The 18,988-nt window shown below is 36.1% G+C and overlaps 2 protein-coding genes across 2 annotated transcripts; both read right to left on the minus strand.

Annotated features, from left to right (window-relative positions):
* Nucleotides 1-2,683: 2,683 nt before the first annotated feature.
* On the minus strand, nucleotides 2,684-8,621 carry LOC148176656 (uncharacterized). The gene is given in 5 exon segments (XM_088035163.1): nucleotides 2,684-5,799; nucleotides 5,802-6,291; nucleotides 6,419-7,777; nucleotides 7,830-7,889; nucleotides 8,538-8,621. Coding segments are annotated over 5 exon segments (5,109 nt in total).
* A 2,662-nt stretch (nucleotides 8,622-11,283) lies between these two features.
* Nucleotides 11,284-16,088, minus strand: LOC148176657 (heat shock 70 kDa protein cognate 4). The gene is made up of 3 exons (XM_088034236.1): nucleotides 15,958-16,088; nucleotides 15,678-15,882; nucleotides 11,284-13,157 (listed from the first exon to the last, which is right to left on the minus strand). The coding sequence occupies exons 2-3, from the start codon at nucleotides 15,880-15,882 to the stop codon at nucleotides 11,413-11,415; spliced, it is 1,950 nt and encodes a 649-aa protein (XP_087890362.1). The 5' UTR covers nucleotides 15,958-16,088; the 3' UTR covers nucleotides 11,284-11,412.
* Nucleotides 16,089-18,988: the final 2,900 nt, after the last annotated feature.

Raw genomic sequence — 18,988 nt, forward strand, 5'->3', positions numbered from 1 at the left:
AATTTGATTGAAAGTTGTTATTAATTTTTATTTAGTTTCCCTTGAATATGTTTTTTTAGTACACTCTGTATATTCTACTTTTTCCAATTTGATTTAAGCTTAAAACTTTGAAAAATTTTAATTTTTGGATCTGGAATTGAAATTGTACCAATTTTAAAATGCGGAAGTAGCGACTTTTTCCGTTTTTCTTGACTCACTCTGTATATGTCAGTGTTTGAAACTAATCTGAACGTTTAATTTGTCTGCGATGGCTGTAAAAACATATTCGTGAGAAAAATATGGGAATCAAATTTGCTCCTTTCGCGCGTTTCAATTTTAAGAATTCGATTGGAACTTTTTACTAATTTTTATTTAGTTCACCCTGTATATGTAAGTGTTTGAAATTGAGATTTGAAGATTTGAATTGCCCGCGAAAGCTGTAAATACGTTTGTAGGAAAAATGTGGGAACCAGATGGCAAAGTATTTTTTTTATTTGCTCACCCTGTATATAATACTGTTTCAAAATTTTCTCCGATGTCTCGCAAAATCGTTTTTTGACTAATGTTGAGAATTGGGTCAGTGTCGCATATTGATTGTTTGCATTTTCCTGCTACACCCTGTATATTTTATTGTATCAAGTGGGCTGCAATGAAACGAAATGTGTAACAGTTTTGTGGATTTTTGTAAGAAAAAAGCGGGAATGTTTTTTTTTACAAATGTGTTTTAATGGTTTTATTAATTGACCCTGTTGACACATATATGTGTATATCATAATGTATATGTATTATAATGTATATAAACTGATTTACTTTTGCGATATCTTTTAAGCATTTTTTGTTATTATGGACGTTTATGAGATGAAAGTAAGGTTTGGGTTAGTTTCCTAGCTGAATTACCGTTACTTTATTGGCCGCTCTGTATATATTACAGCTTTAAAATTAATTTGTGATTTCAAACTACCACAATATTAAAAAAAAGTGTTATAATTAAGTGAAAATTGGGCCTCCTTCGCTGGTAAATTGTTTTGTTTTTCTTAGTACACCCTGTATATATTAGTGTTGAAAGCTGAATTGAGTGAAGACTCGTTCGTAAAATCAAAAAAACTGTTATTTCGAGAAAAAAGCGTGAGAACAGGATCTCTTTCGCTCGTCGATTATTTTTCTTAGTTCACTCCGTATATTCTTCCGCTGTCACAAATTCCGGGAAGATTATATGACTGAATACAAAAAAATACATGTTGGTAGTCCTGCACTCTAAAGAGTTGTCAGAAATGCCAGCTTTGACATTCAATTTTCAAAACAAAATTAAATAGAAATGCCAGAAAGTAGGCTAACATTTTGATTGATTCGTTTTTTTAGTACGCCTGTATATAATATTACTGGTTTAAGCAGACTTAAAGCAACAACGTGTGTCACCCTGTATATGTGATTTCGTAGTTGCTGAAATGGTGGAGGCGCCGGGTCAGTTTTCATTTGTCACTCCAAATTTTGTCATTTTAGATTGACGTCATGGCTTTCTCAGGCTTGGAATTGATTATTTCAGTTGGTAGCCCGACTGTCACTGCCGATTATGACACTTCATCAAATGTCATCGCGCCTTCTTTGTTGCGTTATTAACATTCTATTCTTGTTTTGCTCTCGAAACGGGTCAAGCCAGGATATTCTTATGAGGAGGTAAACGACCGGAGCGAACTGATCTGAAATAATTTCAGTCGCTTACTGGGTCATTGCGGTAGGTTTTTGCAGAGTGCAACGTTCGCGGTAATAATTGCATTGTGCTACGTCAAGCGGTTGGAAAATACGCGAGTGTGTATTACTGGTTGCACGCATAGCAGGCGCTTTGATACTGAACGGAAACTTTAAACGCTTCTAGTTTGGTTATTTATTGACGTTTGTAAAAACATTGCCCAGTTTTAGATTCTGCGTTAAATTCTGCTTAAAATGAGTTTCAATAATTTAAGTTTACTTTAAAAATACTAAAGGTATCAATCGAATTAGATTAAGAAACACAGATCATTTTAATCCTAAAGTGGCTCTACCTTCTAGGTTGAAACAATATTAAATTTTTGCATTCGGGATATGTAAGACCGGATTTTTAGGTAATAAAGCACGAGAAAGATGGTGGTAAAAACCCCATCTTTCTATTGTTTCAATTTGACAGTTATTGTAGGTTGATAGATATGAAAACAAAATTTTCCTATCCGCAATTTTAAACGCTTCTAATTTGGTTATTTATTGACGTACGTCAAAAATCCGCACACTTTTGAATTCTGCGTGAAATTCTCTGTAAACCGAGCATTAATCGTTTAAGTTTGCATTGAAAATGAGCGAGGTTTCGGCCTATACATATAGGAGCTTAACATTCACTTGGCGGATGACCTCAGAGTCGCTTTTCGTAGATGAGGCTTCTTTGATTAGTATCACTTATCCGGCTCGATGGACCATGTTTGCACTTCAGTCGCCTCAAAGTGGCGTGCTGCGTTTTTTCGGGGGTCGACGAAGAATTCGTGTTATTAATTGAATTTTTATTTCTCTTCAACTTTGAATACTTTGAACAACTAACCAGTACAACTAAATATCTTTTACATCTTAAAATTAAAGTAAGGTAAATACATAAGGGGGTGGCCAGAAGGGCGTGAAATCCTTCATGGAGAAGTATTTCCAATAGTAAATATTAATACACAAAATGATAAATACATAGGTATTAGGAAAGCCTCAAGTTCCTAACAAATTTTGACTGTTTTACTTCGTCTAAGGTTTTAAATGTTCCCACATAATCAATGCATCGATCATATCGAGTTGAACTTTGCATATTCAAACCTTTTTTAATGAATAAGTCGATAAGCTTATATCCACTTTTGTTAAGAAATGCATGATGAGCGGGTAAGAAACCGCTTTTGTCATAAACAATGAGGTTTGCCCCATTAAAAATTAATTTCTGTGCAATTTCAAAACAACTGCGAATATTCATGCACGCGTAGTGCAGAGGATAATAGCCGTGGTCATCGGGGACTTCAATCAAGGATCCGTTTTCTAGCAGGTATGGTAGAATGGAAGATCCTTGTTCATTCTTACAAGCGTGATGTATAGGCAGCATCCCATTTCCATCTTTGACGTTGATTTGTGGTGTTTCGACCCGCAGCAGCTTCTCCACTTTTGTGGCACCATCTTCGTTGGCACAGGCGTGGTGCATTGGCAGCATACCTTGGCCATCGGCAACATCCACTTTAGCCCCCTTCTGCAGTACCATGTCTAAGATTGTGTTGTTGATCCAGTTGGATTTACAAATTATATGAATTGGGAGGTAACCATTTTGATCGGGCACATCTAGCCTCAAGTTTCTCCCCAATAGAAACTTTGTTGTGTTGAAACCGTTTCGATTTTGTAAAGCAAAATGTAACAAATTTGTATCGTTGCAAACATCGAAATCTTGCATTGTGTCAAGGAGCAGTTGTACAGTGTAGTAAGCATTGCTGTTCTTGCAGGCGTAATGCAATGGTAGCACTCCTTCGTTGTTTGGAAGGTTAGTCTTCACCCCTTGCTCCAACAAAAGCTTCACTGTGTGGTACGCATTGATGTTCAAGCAAGCATAGTGCAAAGGTAGCATACCTTTTGAGTCGGGGACGTCCAATACTGTGCGCTCTTTTAGCAATAACTTGACTGTTAAAAAACCATCGACGTTCTTGCAAGCGTGATGAATCGGTAGAAGACCATTGGCATCAGGTGTATGGATGTTGCCTCCATTCTCCACGAGCAGAGCTACCGTTTTGTGGCCTCTTTCAAGTTGGCACGCATAATGAAGAGGCGAGCGACCTTCAGAATCGAGGGCATTGACGGTTTCAGGAAAAGAACCATCTTCATTCGCTTGATTTTGATGTCCATCAGGCATAAGAAGTCGTATTATTGCCGTACCGTTGTAATTCTGACAAGCATAGTGAATCGGAAGACGTTGCTTTTCGTCAGAAGCGTGAATGTTAGCACCTCTTTTTCTCAAACATTGGACAATGTCAGTTCCGCTTAGGTTTTTTGAAGCGAGATGAATCGGTAACTGTTTGGTTAAATTAGGAACGTTCACACATCCAGGGTCACAATCTAGCAATACGGGTACTAAATCTTGACCGTTTTCATTCTCGCAAGCATAATGTAATGGAAGATATCCTCTTGAATCAGGGATGTTCCATTTCCCTCCACCGCCCATCAAAAGTTGAACAATTTTGCGTCCATGGGGGTTTTGACACGCCCAGTGACTCGGTAAAGAGTTGTTCCCATCAGATGTGTTAACACTATCAATCATTAGTTGGTTTAAAAGGTCCATAGAAAGATCGTTCTTCTTGATTTTGCGGCACACATGACTTATCGGTAACAAACCTTCAGAATCAGGAATATCAATCTTGGAGCCTCTTTCTACGAACATCTGGACAACTTGAAAGTTGCCTTTACGACAAGCGTGATGGATTGGCATGTTTCCGTTCTCATCTTTTAGATTTAGCACAAACGTTAGAGTTTCTTGATGTTTCAAACTGAGGTCTTTAAGAACATTGTCGGCATGATCCACGAGAGCATGATGGTACTCTTCTTTTAACATGACCTTGGTCAGAATTTTGCGGGAGTTACAAATTATCCCACCCAAGAGAAGTACTGTTGGTTTCACTTTAATATAACCAGTCCTCAACAATTTCAAATCTTCCGTGCAGCTGTACAGCAGCGTGTCATCAAGTTTTAGTGCATTATGCAGAATTGTGGGTAAATATCTTCTAGCAAAACCATAAACGTGTTTGTCGTAACATTTGATCAAAAACGGAAAGAAGATCATTAGCTGTCTTCTGAATAGATCTTGCGATGGGACAATCTCTCGGTAGTCTTGAACAATGTCGTAAACCAGAATTTTGTTTTGCTTCTTGGCAAGCTCCATGGGATCGAAATGAATATGCTCACCGTCTTGAAGCAAATTCATGTCGTTTCGTTTGCTCCAAGCGCAGGATAATTCAAGGACAGAACGGCTCATCTTATCTTTGTAAGCCAAGTCCTCTTTATTGCACTGGCTAATCAAGGAAAAATTCTTGTACAACACAGCCAAAGAAGCCTTTGAATCTTTCGTCAACATCAAATCCAGAAAACAGCGAATATTATTGTATCTGTCGTTTTGTATAAAACCAACGTCTCTCGTCTTCTCTGGATTATTGTCAAAGAGATACCAAGCGGCGAAGAACTCACCATAGGAATTGTGGGTGAACTCTACGTCATTTGCACTTATTGCTTTATTAATAAATCCGTAGTTATCTTTCTCTGCTTGTATGTTTTTTATAAATCGCTCCACTTCTCGATCACTGCTTTGACCTGTCAACCTGTCAACAATCCAACTGTACGACTGTCTGAAATGTACGTTGAACGCAATTTTTTTGTAACAGCGTATCGTGTAGTTCTTCTCGTTTTCAAATTCTTTTCGATTGAGCTCGTTGTTGATGTTTTGTTCCTTTTTATCAACATAAAAAATTTTCAAATTTTCTTCAACAAAACTTTTGTAGAGATCCAGCAATGTGAAAATGCCCCCCAGTTGCTCCAAATACTTCGATTGGTTATTAGAAATGATTTCGGTCAAGATGTAGATTTGTAAAGGAACTCCAAGGATATCCGTGTTAGAGTAGCTCTGAATATTGGATCGAATTGATGTGATTATCTTTTCTGAAGTCATCTTCAGTCGATTTCTAATGTACGTTTCTTGTTCTTCTTCGTTAAACTCCATGATGTGTCTAGCGAAAACGTTGAAATAATTTTCCAGTTTGTTCTTCAAATTGTTTCGTGAAGTTAGCCATTGCTTGAGCCTCTCTTGGACACCTCTTCTATCAAACTCAAAAGAACATTCAAAGTTTTGTCGGAAACTTCATCGAGACCGTCCCAGATGATTCGAAGTTGTTTTTCTTTCACGAAAACTTTAAGTGTTTCTGGTACGTCTTGGTTGGCTAGGTATTCCATAAACTTTTCCACGTCTGGCCCATGACGCGTAAAATGACCAGCGTGGTTCCGAGCAGTAATAACGACCGTCCAAATCAACGAAGAACAGTTTTTCTTTAAGCTATGAGCTAATGTGCTCTTACCCATTCCGGGATTAGCACAGATGATATTGATAGAATTCTCTCGCTCATTTAACATTAATATTTCGTTAATGTTATCAGGGTTGTACTCATCTTCTAGGCGAAACTTCTTGACTTCTGCAAATCCGTCACTAAAGCAGCTCCTTTTTATGTTGCTGCGTATCCATTCTAGACATTTGCGATTGAAATACTTAAATTGGTAGACTGTTTTTGACTTGTTCTTAGAACAGAACGTGTTAAAGTCCCCTTCTGACCACTCATTCTCGGTAAAGCAGATGTTGTTCTCGTATTCGAAAATATTCGTTAATTTTAGTCATCGTAAAGTGGAGTTCTTCAGGATTCTTGACGCAGCTGATGACAGCGATGGTTTGACAATCTATTGTTGTCAAAAACTGGGAGTCTATTAAAATCTTGGAGAGTTTTCGTTCAGTGTGACAAGGAGGAAGGTCTTGTTTGGGTTCACCGATCTGCAAAGGACCATCAACCATGAGAAGTAAATCATCAGTTGTAAGATTTACAGAAAAGTTTTCAGTGATATGTTTCAAAAGTTCCGGTTTTTGGCCTTCGATCGTGTAGTGAAACATGTTTATGACTTCTTCGTATATTGAGGAGTGCACTGTTAAATCTGAGAGTGTCCGAAATGCTGGCAATGTTGGAATAAAGGTGTCGCTATCGTACAGAACGATGACAGCTTTTGGAGTGCAGATTTCTATTGCTTTGGATATTTGTGGACAACTTTTCACAAGTAGAGGACATAAGTTTAGAATCCACAAAAGTTTGCTTACTTCTTGGTTCTTCTGCTTAAGAGTTTCGTGGGATATTTTGTCTATTTGAAGAGAATGTCTTTGTATTAAATCTTCAGTTTTTGCTTTTTCTAGCGAATACCCTTTCAAACCATCTCTCCACATCGTTTCCAATCTGTTACAACTCTTTTTGTGGAATAGTGTAACGTCAAAAATTTTAACACACTCTTGGAAAACTCTCTCTTCTTCTTTTAATCCTTCGTCTGAAAACAACAATGGTGCGATCATTACTGAAGAAACGCACAGAAACAGTTGTGTTTTTAAAAATGCTTTGTTGAGCTTCAATTTGTTGCCTTCTTTCATACTCCAGTTGAAAATAAAGTCTTTGTTTAGTGTATCCTTTTCTAAATCAGAAACTTTTGCTTGGTCTGTGTACAACGTTAAATTTCGAAAAAACAATTCGCTTTTCGCTTCTTTGAATACAAAACATCGCCCTTCTGTGGACGTTGTAAATAAATCATCACATTTTCCTTCAGAAATTTCCATCGCAAACTCCTCCTCATTACCAGGAACAATAATAGTCGTTTTATCCAAACTTACAAGTCTATTGGTGAATAGAATCAGTTTTATAGGTCTTTGCATACATTGAATTTTCTCATGGAAATCTTTCAAATATTTGGCTAAATTAAAATCGCCGCTTTTGGAACTTGGGTTACTTAAACCACTCGTTCGTAGACATTTTTTCCCGTGTTTCAACTGGAAAGCGTAGATTTCTGTGTTTTTCTTGTTTTTATATTTTATTTCAACCACAACATCATCGAACGCCCCAAATCTCTCATCATTTGATGAAAGACGAAAGTCTTCAATTTGGTCGCTTTTTATCAGTTTTAAAATTAACTGTGTTATATAAATGTGTTCGTAGTCTTTTCCACGGTCAGTGGTGCCACTTCGTTTCTCAAATTCCTAAAATTCAAACAGCTTGGAATTAGGAAAAAATTACATAGTTTTTGCTTACATCTGGAAAAAGAAATCCATCGGTGTCTGATTCTGTTTTTACACTATCCAGGTTACTCTTCTAGAAATGAAAGAAAATACAAAATAGTAGCCTCAATCTACGGGCGAGTCAAGCATAAGGGTCATAACGTGCAAGTGTAATACTATGCTTTATCTACGACCATTTAAACTGAAATATGTATTTTGGCAGGGAAACGACAAATCTTTATTTTATTTCATATTTGAACTACTGAACTTGGAATCCCCGAATTTTGAAATATATACAAGGTGATGAAGAAAAGGCGCCCATGATACCCATGCTGCTGTTCCAGCTAAATCGTTCCTTAGCTCAAAGTTGAAAACCAAAACGAATTTTGTGCTTTTTTTAATTAAGATAGAAGATTTCGTTTTTAAACGATCAAACTCTATTTGGGTAACAATTTTATTTAACAGAAAATTAAGAAAGTGTGGAGCAGCATTGCCAAATTTTAACGTAATTTTTTGGCCATAGCGCCCATTAGTGAAAGTTCTATGTCCTTTTCGGACAAACGTTCAAACTAATTTAACTAGGAGTACCCTGGGATGTAATCGAGGCTATACTGATAGGGCCGTAGATAAAATAGTGTCTTTCACTCGCATCTAATAGCTATTAGCCTTCGTTACATACTTTAGCTATTTACCCGTTAAAAAATGCACAATTGAAATAAAAAATAAACAGAAAACCACCTACCTCATTTGCTGATTGATTATGATATTGCACTTTTTCACTTTGCTCTTCTTCATTTGGAATAAACTCGCTTTCGTTGCCCTCCATAACGGACGATTTTAAGCCGATGTTGGCTCATCACCATACAAACGTTAAAAGTCAAAAATTCAAAAAGTGATTAAAAACTTCAACAAAGATAACAAGAACAAACAACAATATCAAATTAAATTTTAACGAAAATCGCTAAATATAAAATGTTTTCCTGCATTCAAAGAGAGCGCTTATTAAAGCTTAATTTATTGATCATCATCAAACTTTTAATTATCGCTTTAGCATTGTTTGAGAGAGTTTTTTGTGTAAAAAACTTCTAATAAATTACTTATTATTATTAATTTATTATTTATTTATTAGATTTACTTAGAAATTTGACAAAACGGGATTGTAATTAGGGTGCAAATTTTCACAAAACTTTTTATTCAGGTTTGTAAATTAAACAATTTTTGCCCTAAAGAATCAAAATTTTGGGAATTTATAAGTCACGATTCTGTTTTAGACACACCAAATTACAAAATGATAACTATATAGGAAAAAAATTCAATTTTGATTTTTTTTAAACATGTATTTTTTGTTCCATAATTTTGTCTTTTGCCCCAATTAAAAAGCAACTCAAGACGAGTAATTTCCCCAAATTCCACGTCTCTGGTTTAAAAATTGCAAAATTACAGGTATTAGATTCAAAATTTTGAAAATGTTTGACCCTTTCATGAATAAAAATTTCTAAATTTTTTATCGCATAATTTTGCCCTATAACACAACCACAGAACTAAAAATAAGCAGCAGCCTCTCCAAATTTCAACTCTGTGGTTTAAAAATGACGAAATTAAGAGGTATTGAATGCAATATTCCTAAATATATTTTTTTTAACTAGTGTTCTGTGTTCCCAAACAATTAAAAAAAAAGCTCAAGAAGAATAATTTTTTCAAATTATATATTACTGGTTTAAAAATTACGAAAATAACAGGCGTTTTATAATAAAATTTTGAAAATTTTTATTTTGTTGGATTTTTTTTTAAACCTGTATTTTTTGTTTTATTATTTTTTCCTTTGGTGCAATTAAAAAACAACTCAAAAGGAATAATTTCCCTAAATTTCAAGTTTCTGGTTTAAAAATTGTGAAAACGACAGATCTTAATAATAATTCCTAGAACCTGAATTTTTAGTCTATATTTTTGTCCATTTAGTACCAATGAAAGGCAACTTAAAGCTAGCACCTGCCCTAAATTTCATGTGTATGGTTTAAAAATTAAAGAAAATTAAGAAAATTAGAATGCAAATTTGAAAATTTTGCATTTTGCAAAGAATAAAATTTATTAAAATCTGTATTTCTTTCTTCTATAATTTTATCCACTGGTAACATGAAAAACAACTTCAGGCAAGTAATTACGAAATTACGAAAATGCAGGCCTTACATTCAAAATTCCCCAATAAAAAATTCTAAACTAGGCGTCCAAAATTTCATGTACTCCAAATTTTTTTTATGCCGAGTGTTAGATCAGCTCTCAGGGTGCAACTAGGAATGTGAACACCGACAACAATAGAACACAAAAATCACTAAAGAATTGCACTGTACAATTTTGTCTTTTTGCACATATAAAGATCAAGTAAAGAAGTCCAACCTTTCCAAATTTCATACCTATAGATTTAAATTCACCAAAACGATAGGCCTTGGAATAAAAATTTTGAAAAAATTTGCATCCCGGACAATCATAAAAAAAATTTAAATGAAAATAAAGACAAATAATATATTTGATGTTTTTTTAAGTGACAATGTGATGCAAAAATAAACAAAAACAAAATGACGCCTTCAACATGACGTTTAAACAAAACAAAAGCGTTAACTAGCTATCTAGATAATTCAGTCATCAGTAAGTAGTATGTGCCACAGTTTGCTTCCGATTTCTATTTAAAACATAAAACCTCGACTTTATCTAAACTTACATATTTGAAACCTTAAACGTTAAAGTTTTAGGTTTAAAACCTATCAAACCCCAAGAACGAAGAAATTTTGAAGTTCGAAACCTAAAGTTGGATTTCTTACTTGGAAGGTTAAGGTTGCCTAGAATCCTAACAAAAATTGAAAAGAATTGCCAAACCTAAGAAATAAATATAAAGCCTAAATTATCTAGGTTGTTGCCCAAAACCTGATTGTAAAATTGCAATTATAAAACTACGAAACCTGAAACCTAGACGATCAAAGTTGTTTGTATTAAAACCCACCAAGTCAAAACCTAAAACCTAGAAAGTGACTTGTGGGTTAGAACCTAGAGTAATGATGGAAATGCCGCCTGACAGCGAAAATTGAATAGACAGGTTTTGAAACTTGAAACCTAATGTAATATCAAACTTTAAAAACTAGACTTGAAAGTTGAAACCTGCAACCTAAAAAGTAAAGTACGTTGATTAAAACCTTAATTATCTAGGTTGGTTTTTACGCAGTAGACACAAGTGGAAGCTAAAAACCTCGAATTTGAAATCTGCAACCTGAAAAAACTTTAAGTAAATTTTGGAAACCAGGCTGACTACATTTGAATCCTTGTTTAGGCTTCTAGGCTGTTGCTTTTAGTTGGAATTTGTTATATTAACCTCAAATAAAAGTTCACACTTCCAACCTAGAATTGAAAGTTGAAACCTGAAATCTATTCAAAGTCAAAGCCTCCTTCTAGGTATTTGTTCCTACTTATTCATGAAAAGTGAAATAAAAGCCAAAAAATGGATTCCAAAACGATTTATTTGAGAAAACTGTAGTAGAGCCAAACACTGGGTGGTATTTGAAACAAACTCAATTCAAAACTTGTCAAATTAATACTGACTTGAAGTAAAAAAATGGAATGGAAACAATTTAATCTACTTCCTCGATGGTTGGTCCGGCGCCGCCAGCTCCAGGTGCAGCACCCGGAGCGGCACCTCCAGCGCCTGGGAATCCAGGCATGCCACCAGGAGGCGCCCCAGCTCCCTGGTACAACTTGGTGATGATGGGATTGCACAAGTTCTCCAATTCCTTCTGTTTGTGTTCATACTCTTCCTTCTCGGCCAACTGGTTGGCGTCTAACCAGGCGATAACTTCGTTGCACTTCTCCATGATGCTGTTCCTTTCCGACTCGGAGATCTTATCCTTCACCTTCTCGTCTTCCATGGTGCTCTTGATGTTGAAGCAGTACGACTCCAACCCATTCTTGGCCGAAATGGTGCTCTTCTGCTTCTCGTCTTCGTTGCGGTACTTCTCCGCCTCGTTGACCATGCGCTCGATGTCCTCCTTGCTCAGTCGGCCCTTGTCGTTGGTGATGGTGATCTTGTTCTCCTTGTTGGTGCTCTTCTCGACGGCGGTGACGTTCAAGATGCCGTTGGCGTCGATATCGAACGTCACCTCAATCTGAGGAACTCCTCTAGGTGCCGGGGGGATGCCGGTGAGTTCGAACTTCCCCAACAAGTTATTGTCCTTCGTCATGGCACGTTCACCTTCGTACACTTGGATGAGTACTCCAGGTTGGTTGTCCGAGTACGTGGTGAACGTCTGCGTCTGCTTGGTCGGGATGGTCGTGTTGCGTTTGATCAGCGCCGTCATGACCCCACCGGCGGTCTCGATACCCAACGACAAGGGAGTGACGTCGAGCAGCAACAGATCTTGGACTTCCTCGGACTTGTCCCCGTGCAAAATGGCGGCTTGGACGGCGGCGCCGTACGCCACGGCCTCATCGGGGTTGATACTCTTGTTGAGCTCCTTCCCGTTGAAGAAGTCTTGGAGGAGTTTTTGTACTTTGGGGATACGTGTCGACCCTCCGACGAGGACGATGTCGTGGATCTGCGACTTGTCCATCTTTGCGTCTCTGATGGACTTCTCTACGGGCTCCATGGTGGATCTGAAGAGATCGGCGTTCAACTCTTCGAATCTCGCTCTGGTGATGGAGGTGTAGAAATCGATTCCTTCGAACAAAGAGTCGATTTCGATGCTGGCTTGCGTCGACGACGACAGAGTCCGTTTCGCTCTTTCGCACGACGTGCGGAGACGACGCAGCGCCCTCTTATTCGACGTCAAATCCTTCTTGTACTTCCTCTTGAACTCCTGCACGAAGTGGTTGACCATGCGGTTGTCGAAATCTTCACCGCCCAAGTGAGTATCACCAGCAGTGGACTTGACCTCAAAGATCCCATCTTCGATGGTCAGGATGGAGACATCGAAGGTACCGCCGCCCAGATCGAAAATCAACACGTTCCTCTCCCCGGTTCCTTTCTTATCTAAACCATACGCGATGGCGGCGGCAGTGGGTTCATTGATGATACGCAAGACTTGGAGGCCCGAAATGGTACCAGCATCTTTGGTTGCTTGTCTTTGGGAGTCGTTGAAGTACGCCGGGACGGTGATGACGGCGTTCGTCACGTTCTTGCCCAAGTATGCCTCGGCGGTTTCCTTCATTTTTGTCAAGACCATGGAACTGACTTCTTCAGGGTAGAAGGATTTGCCTTCGCCTTTGTATTCTACTTTGATTTTTGGTTTGCCGCCGTCGTTGAGTACTTCGAAGGGCCAGTGTTTCATGTCGCCTTGGATGGCGGGGTCATCGAAACGACGCCCAATAAGACGTTTGGCATCTGGAAGAAGAAACAAAATGTTAAAAAAATGCTCAACAATCAAGAGTCATCAAAATGGGAATAAAATTTGTTTCAGACGTTTAAATAATCACAAAGTAGCTCATAAACTCTAGTCTGGCGTGACATTTAATCTCATCATTTTAAGGGGTGGGAATCACGTGGCAGAGATGGTTTAGTGGTCACTGTGTATAGATTAAGAGCAACAAAACGAAAAACTGAGAAAATAACGAAAAAGAATACAAGTACTATCAGACCAGTTAAATGAATTTAAACAAACAAAAAGAGGAAAGAAATTAGTATAAGACACCAAAGAGTGGTAAAATAGCTTAAAGATAATAAGAAGAAAGGCACCAGAAGGAAAGAATGAATTGCGGAGAATAAAAAAAATCTAAAAACGGAATAACATTTGCAAAAACTAAAAAAAATCAAGTCACGAAATAACTTCAAAGATTAAAAAAAACTCAAAAAACAAGAAAAAGTTCCTCTAAAAACTAACAAAACAGGCAAAAAAAGTTCAGAAGAGGATCAAAATCGCAAATAATCAAAAGAATCCCAAAGAAAAAATGAAAACAAGGCTCCAAGAAACATGCAAAGAAGACTCCAAAAAATAGTAAAACAGCTAAAGAACAATGTGAAAAAGAAGAAAATGTATTAAAAAAGCAAAGAGTAAAGAACAGAAACGCATGTGTTAAAAAACGAGAAAAATCAACAAAGATCCAACAACTGCGATTTGACAAAAAGTAAAAAAAAAAACAAGAAAAAGCTACTCTAAAAACCAACAAAATAGCTAAAAAAGAATTACAAAAACATCATAAAAAGATCAAACAATCGCAAATAATCAAAAGAATCCCAAAGAAAGAATGGAAATAAGACTTCAAAGCGTGGAGAAACGTAAAAAACACTCCAAAGAGTAGTAAAATAGTTAAAGAATAAAAAGGAAAGGTACAAGAAAAGAACAGAAACGCATTTGTAAAAACAAAGACCTAACAATTGCGATTTGACAGAATCAAAAGTCAAAAAAACAAGAAAAAGGTACTCTAAAAACTAACAAAATAGACAAAAGAAAATGAATAAAATTCCATAAGAAGATCAAACAGTAGCAAATAATCCAAACAATAAAATTAAGACTTGGAGAAACATGCAAAGAAGAGTAAAATAGCTGAAGAACAATGAAAAGAATAACAAAAAAAAGTTAGAAACAGCCACAAGAAACGAACAAACGCATTTGTAAAAACGAGAGAAATCAACACAGATCCAACAACTGCAATTTGGCAAAAATTTAAAAAATAACAAATAAAATCCACTCTAAGATTCAACTAAATATGCAAAAAAAATATATAAAAATATCAAATAATCACAAATAATCAAAAAAAAACTCGAAGAAATACGTACAAAAAAAAGCTCCAAAGAGTAAAGAAATATGTAAAAAACTAAAAAGTGATTAAATAGAATCAAAATAAATGCTCAAAATAAACAAAAATTAAGAAAAAGGCATCTGTAAGGAGAAAATTCAATAAAAATTCCAATAACTGCGATTTGACTGAATCAAAATAAATTCGAAAACAAGAAAAAGCTCTAAAATGTAACAAAATAGCAAAAAAAAAAGAAATTTCCAAAGAGTGGTAACCAGAAAAGGTAGAAACAAGCAAAATATCCAAATAAAAAATAAACAAAGAAAAGCACAAAATCAATAATCAATTCACATTAAAAGTAATAATTAAGAAAATCTAAAAAAAATAGCTAATCCAGAATCTACAAAATTTAGTAAATCTGAAGAATAAGAAAAATTAATTAACTTGAAAGTCTAAAAAATCAAAAAGGATGTAACTACTGCAAAAAGCAACCACATCTAAAAGACAAAAAAAGTTCTAAACAGTGAAGAAAAAGAAGATGTAAGATCAAAATAAGTAGAAATGAAGAGAAACAACTGGAAAAAATCTGATCCAACATAAAGAAACAAGAAAATCCTCCAAGGAATAACAAAACACAGTAATCAATAGATTAATCAAGTAGGCTGGCACTTTGCGAACTTGACATAAAAACATCAAATGACTCACAGATGTCAAGAGATCCGTTCATAGTACAACAGCCAACTTGAAAAATAATTGACCCCACTCTTGAATGAATATACAGAGTGATTCACGCGATTGGTCATTTTACATTGAAAGCATGCTAATAAGATTACTACGTTTCACACATTTCTGATAAACGCTATCTAATCGCAAGATAAAATGTTGAAATTGCAATTACGTGTTCCTACGCAAAGTAGTGAGCCACGCTGTATACTTGAAGTGACCTTCCATTGGAAAAATTCAAGATTTTGGCCAAATTTGGCGGCGTCACGTGATGCCGAGCGAGTGTCTGATTGGCCGAAAACGTGACGATTTCCGCATTCATGCTCTCCACCTAACCTCACAAAATGGCGGGTACACGCCCAACGTGAAATTCCCCAACCGAGCCCGTGCTCAAGGTCACCATCGATTTGCCACAAAAAACGGGTTTAAAACTGCGGTGACTCACCAAAAATTGTGTTATTGGGGTTCATGGCCACTTGGTTCTTGGCGGCGTCTCCAATGAGACGCTCCGTGTCTGTAAATGCAACATAGGAAGGAGTCGTGCGGTTTCCTTGATCGTTGGCGATGATCTCCACCTTTCCATGCTGGAAAACTCCAACGCAGGAGTAAGTCGTGCCCAGATCGATACCAACTGCGGGTGCTTTAGCCATCTGTACAGCAAAAAGGGGGTTAGAATGACGCGTTAGCGAGCGATTCGTCGAGATTTTAAGGGTGAAGAGTCTTACCTTGAGTTGTGTGTAAGTCGGTGGTCAAGTCTTGAAAATTTCGTGTTATCTTGTCGAGCTACAGCACTGGAATCGCCGGAAATCACAAATGGCCGGCTTTATACGGGGTCAATGATGTTTCTAGAAGATTCCACCGCGCGACCAATGAGAGCGCAGCTGCCGTGCGTGTGATTGGCTGACGCGCGTGGTCTAGAAACTTCCCGGAAACGTCAAGGTTTTTGGGAATTTTTTCCAGGGACCGTACAACCGGAACTTCCGTTCTAAACACGTGAAAAATCGTTTGGTAATTTTACAAACAATCCCCTCGGCGTGCTTCCATCAATTCCTCGTTCCATCTCCACGGTGAGAAAAGCGCCAACTTCATTGGTAATTTGGCGCGAAATCCCCCCAATTTGAAACTCAAAGCCGTTTTGGTCCGATCAAATCGCGAAATTTCGATGGAGCTGAGGCATTTCTGCGAATCATTGCGATTTTCGTCACAGTTCGAAGGTCGAAGTGGTGTCGATAACTTCCACGTGTTGCACGTGGACCTGGGGCAAGGTTACGGTGCTGTGGAGGTTTCCCACGTGGAAGAGTTTGAATAAAATATTAGTTTTGGGCGAACTGGGTAATTTTAGTTTATTAGTCATTGATTGGGAGGATTTGCGTCCGGCGCCTGATAAGTGACTTGCAAAGTTTTCCTTCTTTGGAAAGTGAAGATGGAAATGTAACACGTGTTTCTGAGTTTGTCGTTTTTGCTGCGAACTTCTTGCAGAAATTGCTTTCCAACTGTTGACAATTCCAGTGGGAATTGTGGCTCTAAGAATGAAAACACGAGGAAGAAAAATCGGTTGTATTGATGCCACCTGTCTGAGTTGTATGAGATGTGGGTTGCATATACGAGGTGTTTATAAATCTGTACTTGAGAGCGAAAACATTGTGTTTGCAATGATACGAAAAAAAACCTAAAAAAACAATATATCGCAAAAATACAAATTAGAAAAAGTATTAACTCCATCCTCCATTGAGAGCATAAAATGATTAACTCCATTCTTAAATCAAAGTAGCCGTGCAAAAGAGTTTTTTTGTTAATTAGTTTGTTATTGTTTGATTTTTCAATGTTGTTTTGCGTATTTTGTTGCTACGTCATTGTTAAAATGATAAAAATTTGCCAAAACTTTTACTTAAATAAAATAAGAGTAGTGACATAACAATTTCAAGCATTAGGACCTGTAAGCATTTTCTATCAGCAAATTATATTGAGAAATATTTGATATTCACTTTATATTAAGTTAGATAAAAATTATTTGAAGAAGAAAATGAGGTTAGGTATTAGCATTTCCAAACTAAGCCACAATCGTTTAGAAGGAAAACAAACTAACTCCATTTACGCCATTTATGATATCTCTCTGTTGTTCAATTTTTTAATATTTTGTTTATAATTAAAGCCTTTTGTGTTTTATATTATTAAAAAAAGTGTGTTTATTACTTTCTGCATTTAACTGTAGCAGCCAAATATGTTGAAAAAATACGAATTTTGGAGTTGGTCGATTTTTGCTCTCGGTACAGAAATGTTTCTAGCATCAAAGGGGCTTTGGAATTCCTGTTTAGCACTATTTTGCCGCTTTGTTGTCATAGTGAATATAGCTACGTTCACGATTATTTTGTCGCTTACGTCAATAACTTTTTAGTTGTGGTTTTGTGTCAAAGATTTTCAGACTTAAAACCACAACTTGAACTGTTTTTTTTTAAGTAACTCTGCGCCTGTAAAGTATGCAACCCCCCACTCTGGAGGATCAACAAACCGTGTCGGTCCATTTAAATCCATTGAAAGAGTTATTTAGATGCAGTATTTAATTATTTTTTGTATTGTAGTTGGGTTGCAACTTCTTAAAATGAATTGCCTTAATGATAATTTTGATCAGTGAATGGTTAATGTTTAATTTCAGCCAGAATACAAGCTGGTATCTACTAATTTTTGGCTTATTAAGTTAAATTTTGATAAAATCGTAAAGTTTTTTTTTAGGGATATTTATATGCAACTTTGCTAAATCCATGATGATACTAAAAGTTAGGTATTATTCTAAGAGAAGTTGCTTAGAATTGAGTTTTAAATTCATTTATACCAAATGAGAATGAGGAGTTTTTAAACGAAAATTTTCCAATTTTTATTTTATCACATACAGTTCTTTTAAGCAGTATTACATGGTATAATAATTGGCGAACCAAAATGAGCCATGAATTCTTCAGTACATAAAGTGCGGCTCATTGCTATCAGTCCATTCTCCTGTGTAAATTTTCGAAAATTCTTGGGTGTAAATCAGGCTTTCAATTCTTTAGGGAGAAAATTAGGGGAAAATTGAATGTAGCGATTTTTGAGGTTAACACATTGTCAAAGTTGGGTGTTTTAATCAATAATTAATTGAAAATTTAATGCAAAAGAATGGTTTTAATAGAGATTTAACAAGTTTTGGCAACCTTCCGCAAGACGATTAGCTTTGACCAAGGTCAAACGCTATTGCTGCCAACTATTATTGATAAAAATCGCTAGGGGCTGCTGCCAACTTAACTTTTTAATGAGTGGACCGATAATAATGAGCTTTGGTATACATGTTGTCTATGCTTTCTTACACAATTTGGAACCACTTTTAACTTTACATTTTGAGTTCCCATTAAGTATAATTTTATGCGAACTAAATAATAAAGAAAATCATTTATTTAGCAGAAATGAACAAAATAATAATATTTCATTATCGATAATAATTAACGATCGAATTTAAAGATTTTAATATTTAAAAAAAAATCGAAATAAGAATTTTAAGTTGAAATTTTGTAAGGAATGTATTCGGAGCAATTTTTTTTTAAAATCGAAGATGTCCAACACCAAGGAAAAGTTCACTTTATTCAAAAACTCGTGGACAATCTTTCATTTTCAATTTCTTTCGTCTAAAATTTAGGAAGATAAAAGCTGATTCATTTAAAGTACAAAGCATTGTGTTATTTTTCGTCTAATCTGTAGATATTTCAATTTTATTTTAATTTTCATTGTCAA

The sequence above is a fragment of the Gnatocerus cornutus genome, chromosome 4 (assembly GCF_029298725.1).
Source record: "Gnatocerus cornutus isolate USDA-ARS CGAHR chromosome 4, icGnaCorn1.1, whole genome shotgun sequence".
Lineage (NCBI taxonomy): Eukaryota > Metazoa > Arthropoda > Insecta > Coleoptera > Tenebrionidae > Gnatocerus > Gnatocerus cornutus.

Bases quoted from the DNA above. Each gene is read 5' to 3' on its own strand.
- LOC148176657 (XM_088034236.1), bottom strand. From the start codon at position 15,882: ATGGCTAAAGCACCCGCAGTTGGTATCGATCTGGGCACGACTTACTCC. The intron at 13,158-15,677 runs GTGAGTCACCGC...TTCTTCTTCCAG, and splicing joins CCCCAATAACACAATTTTTG to ATGCCAAACGTCTTATTGGG.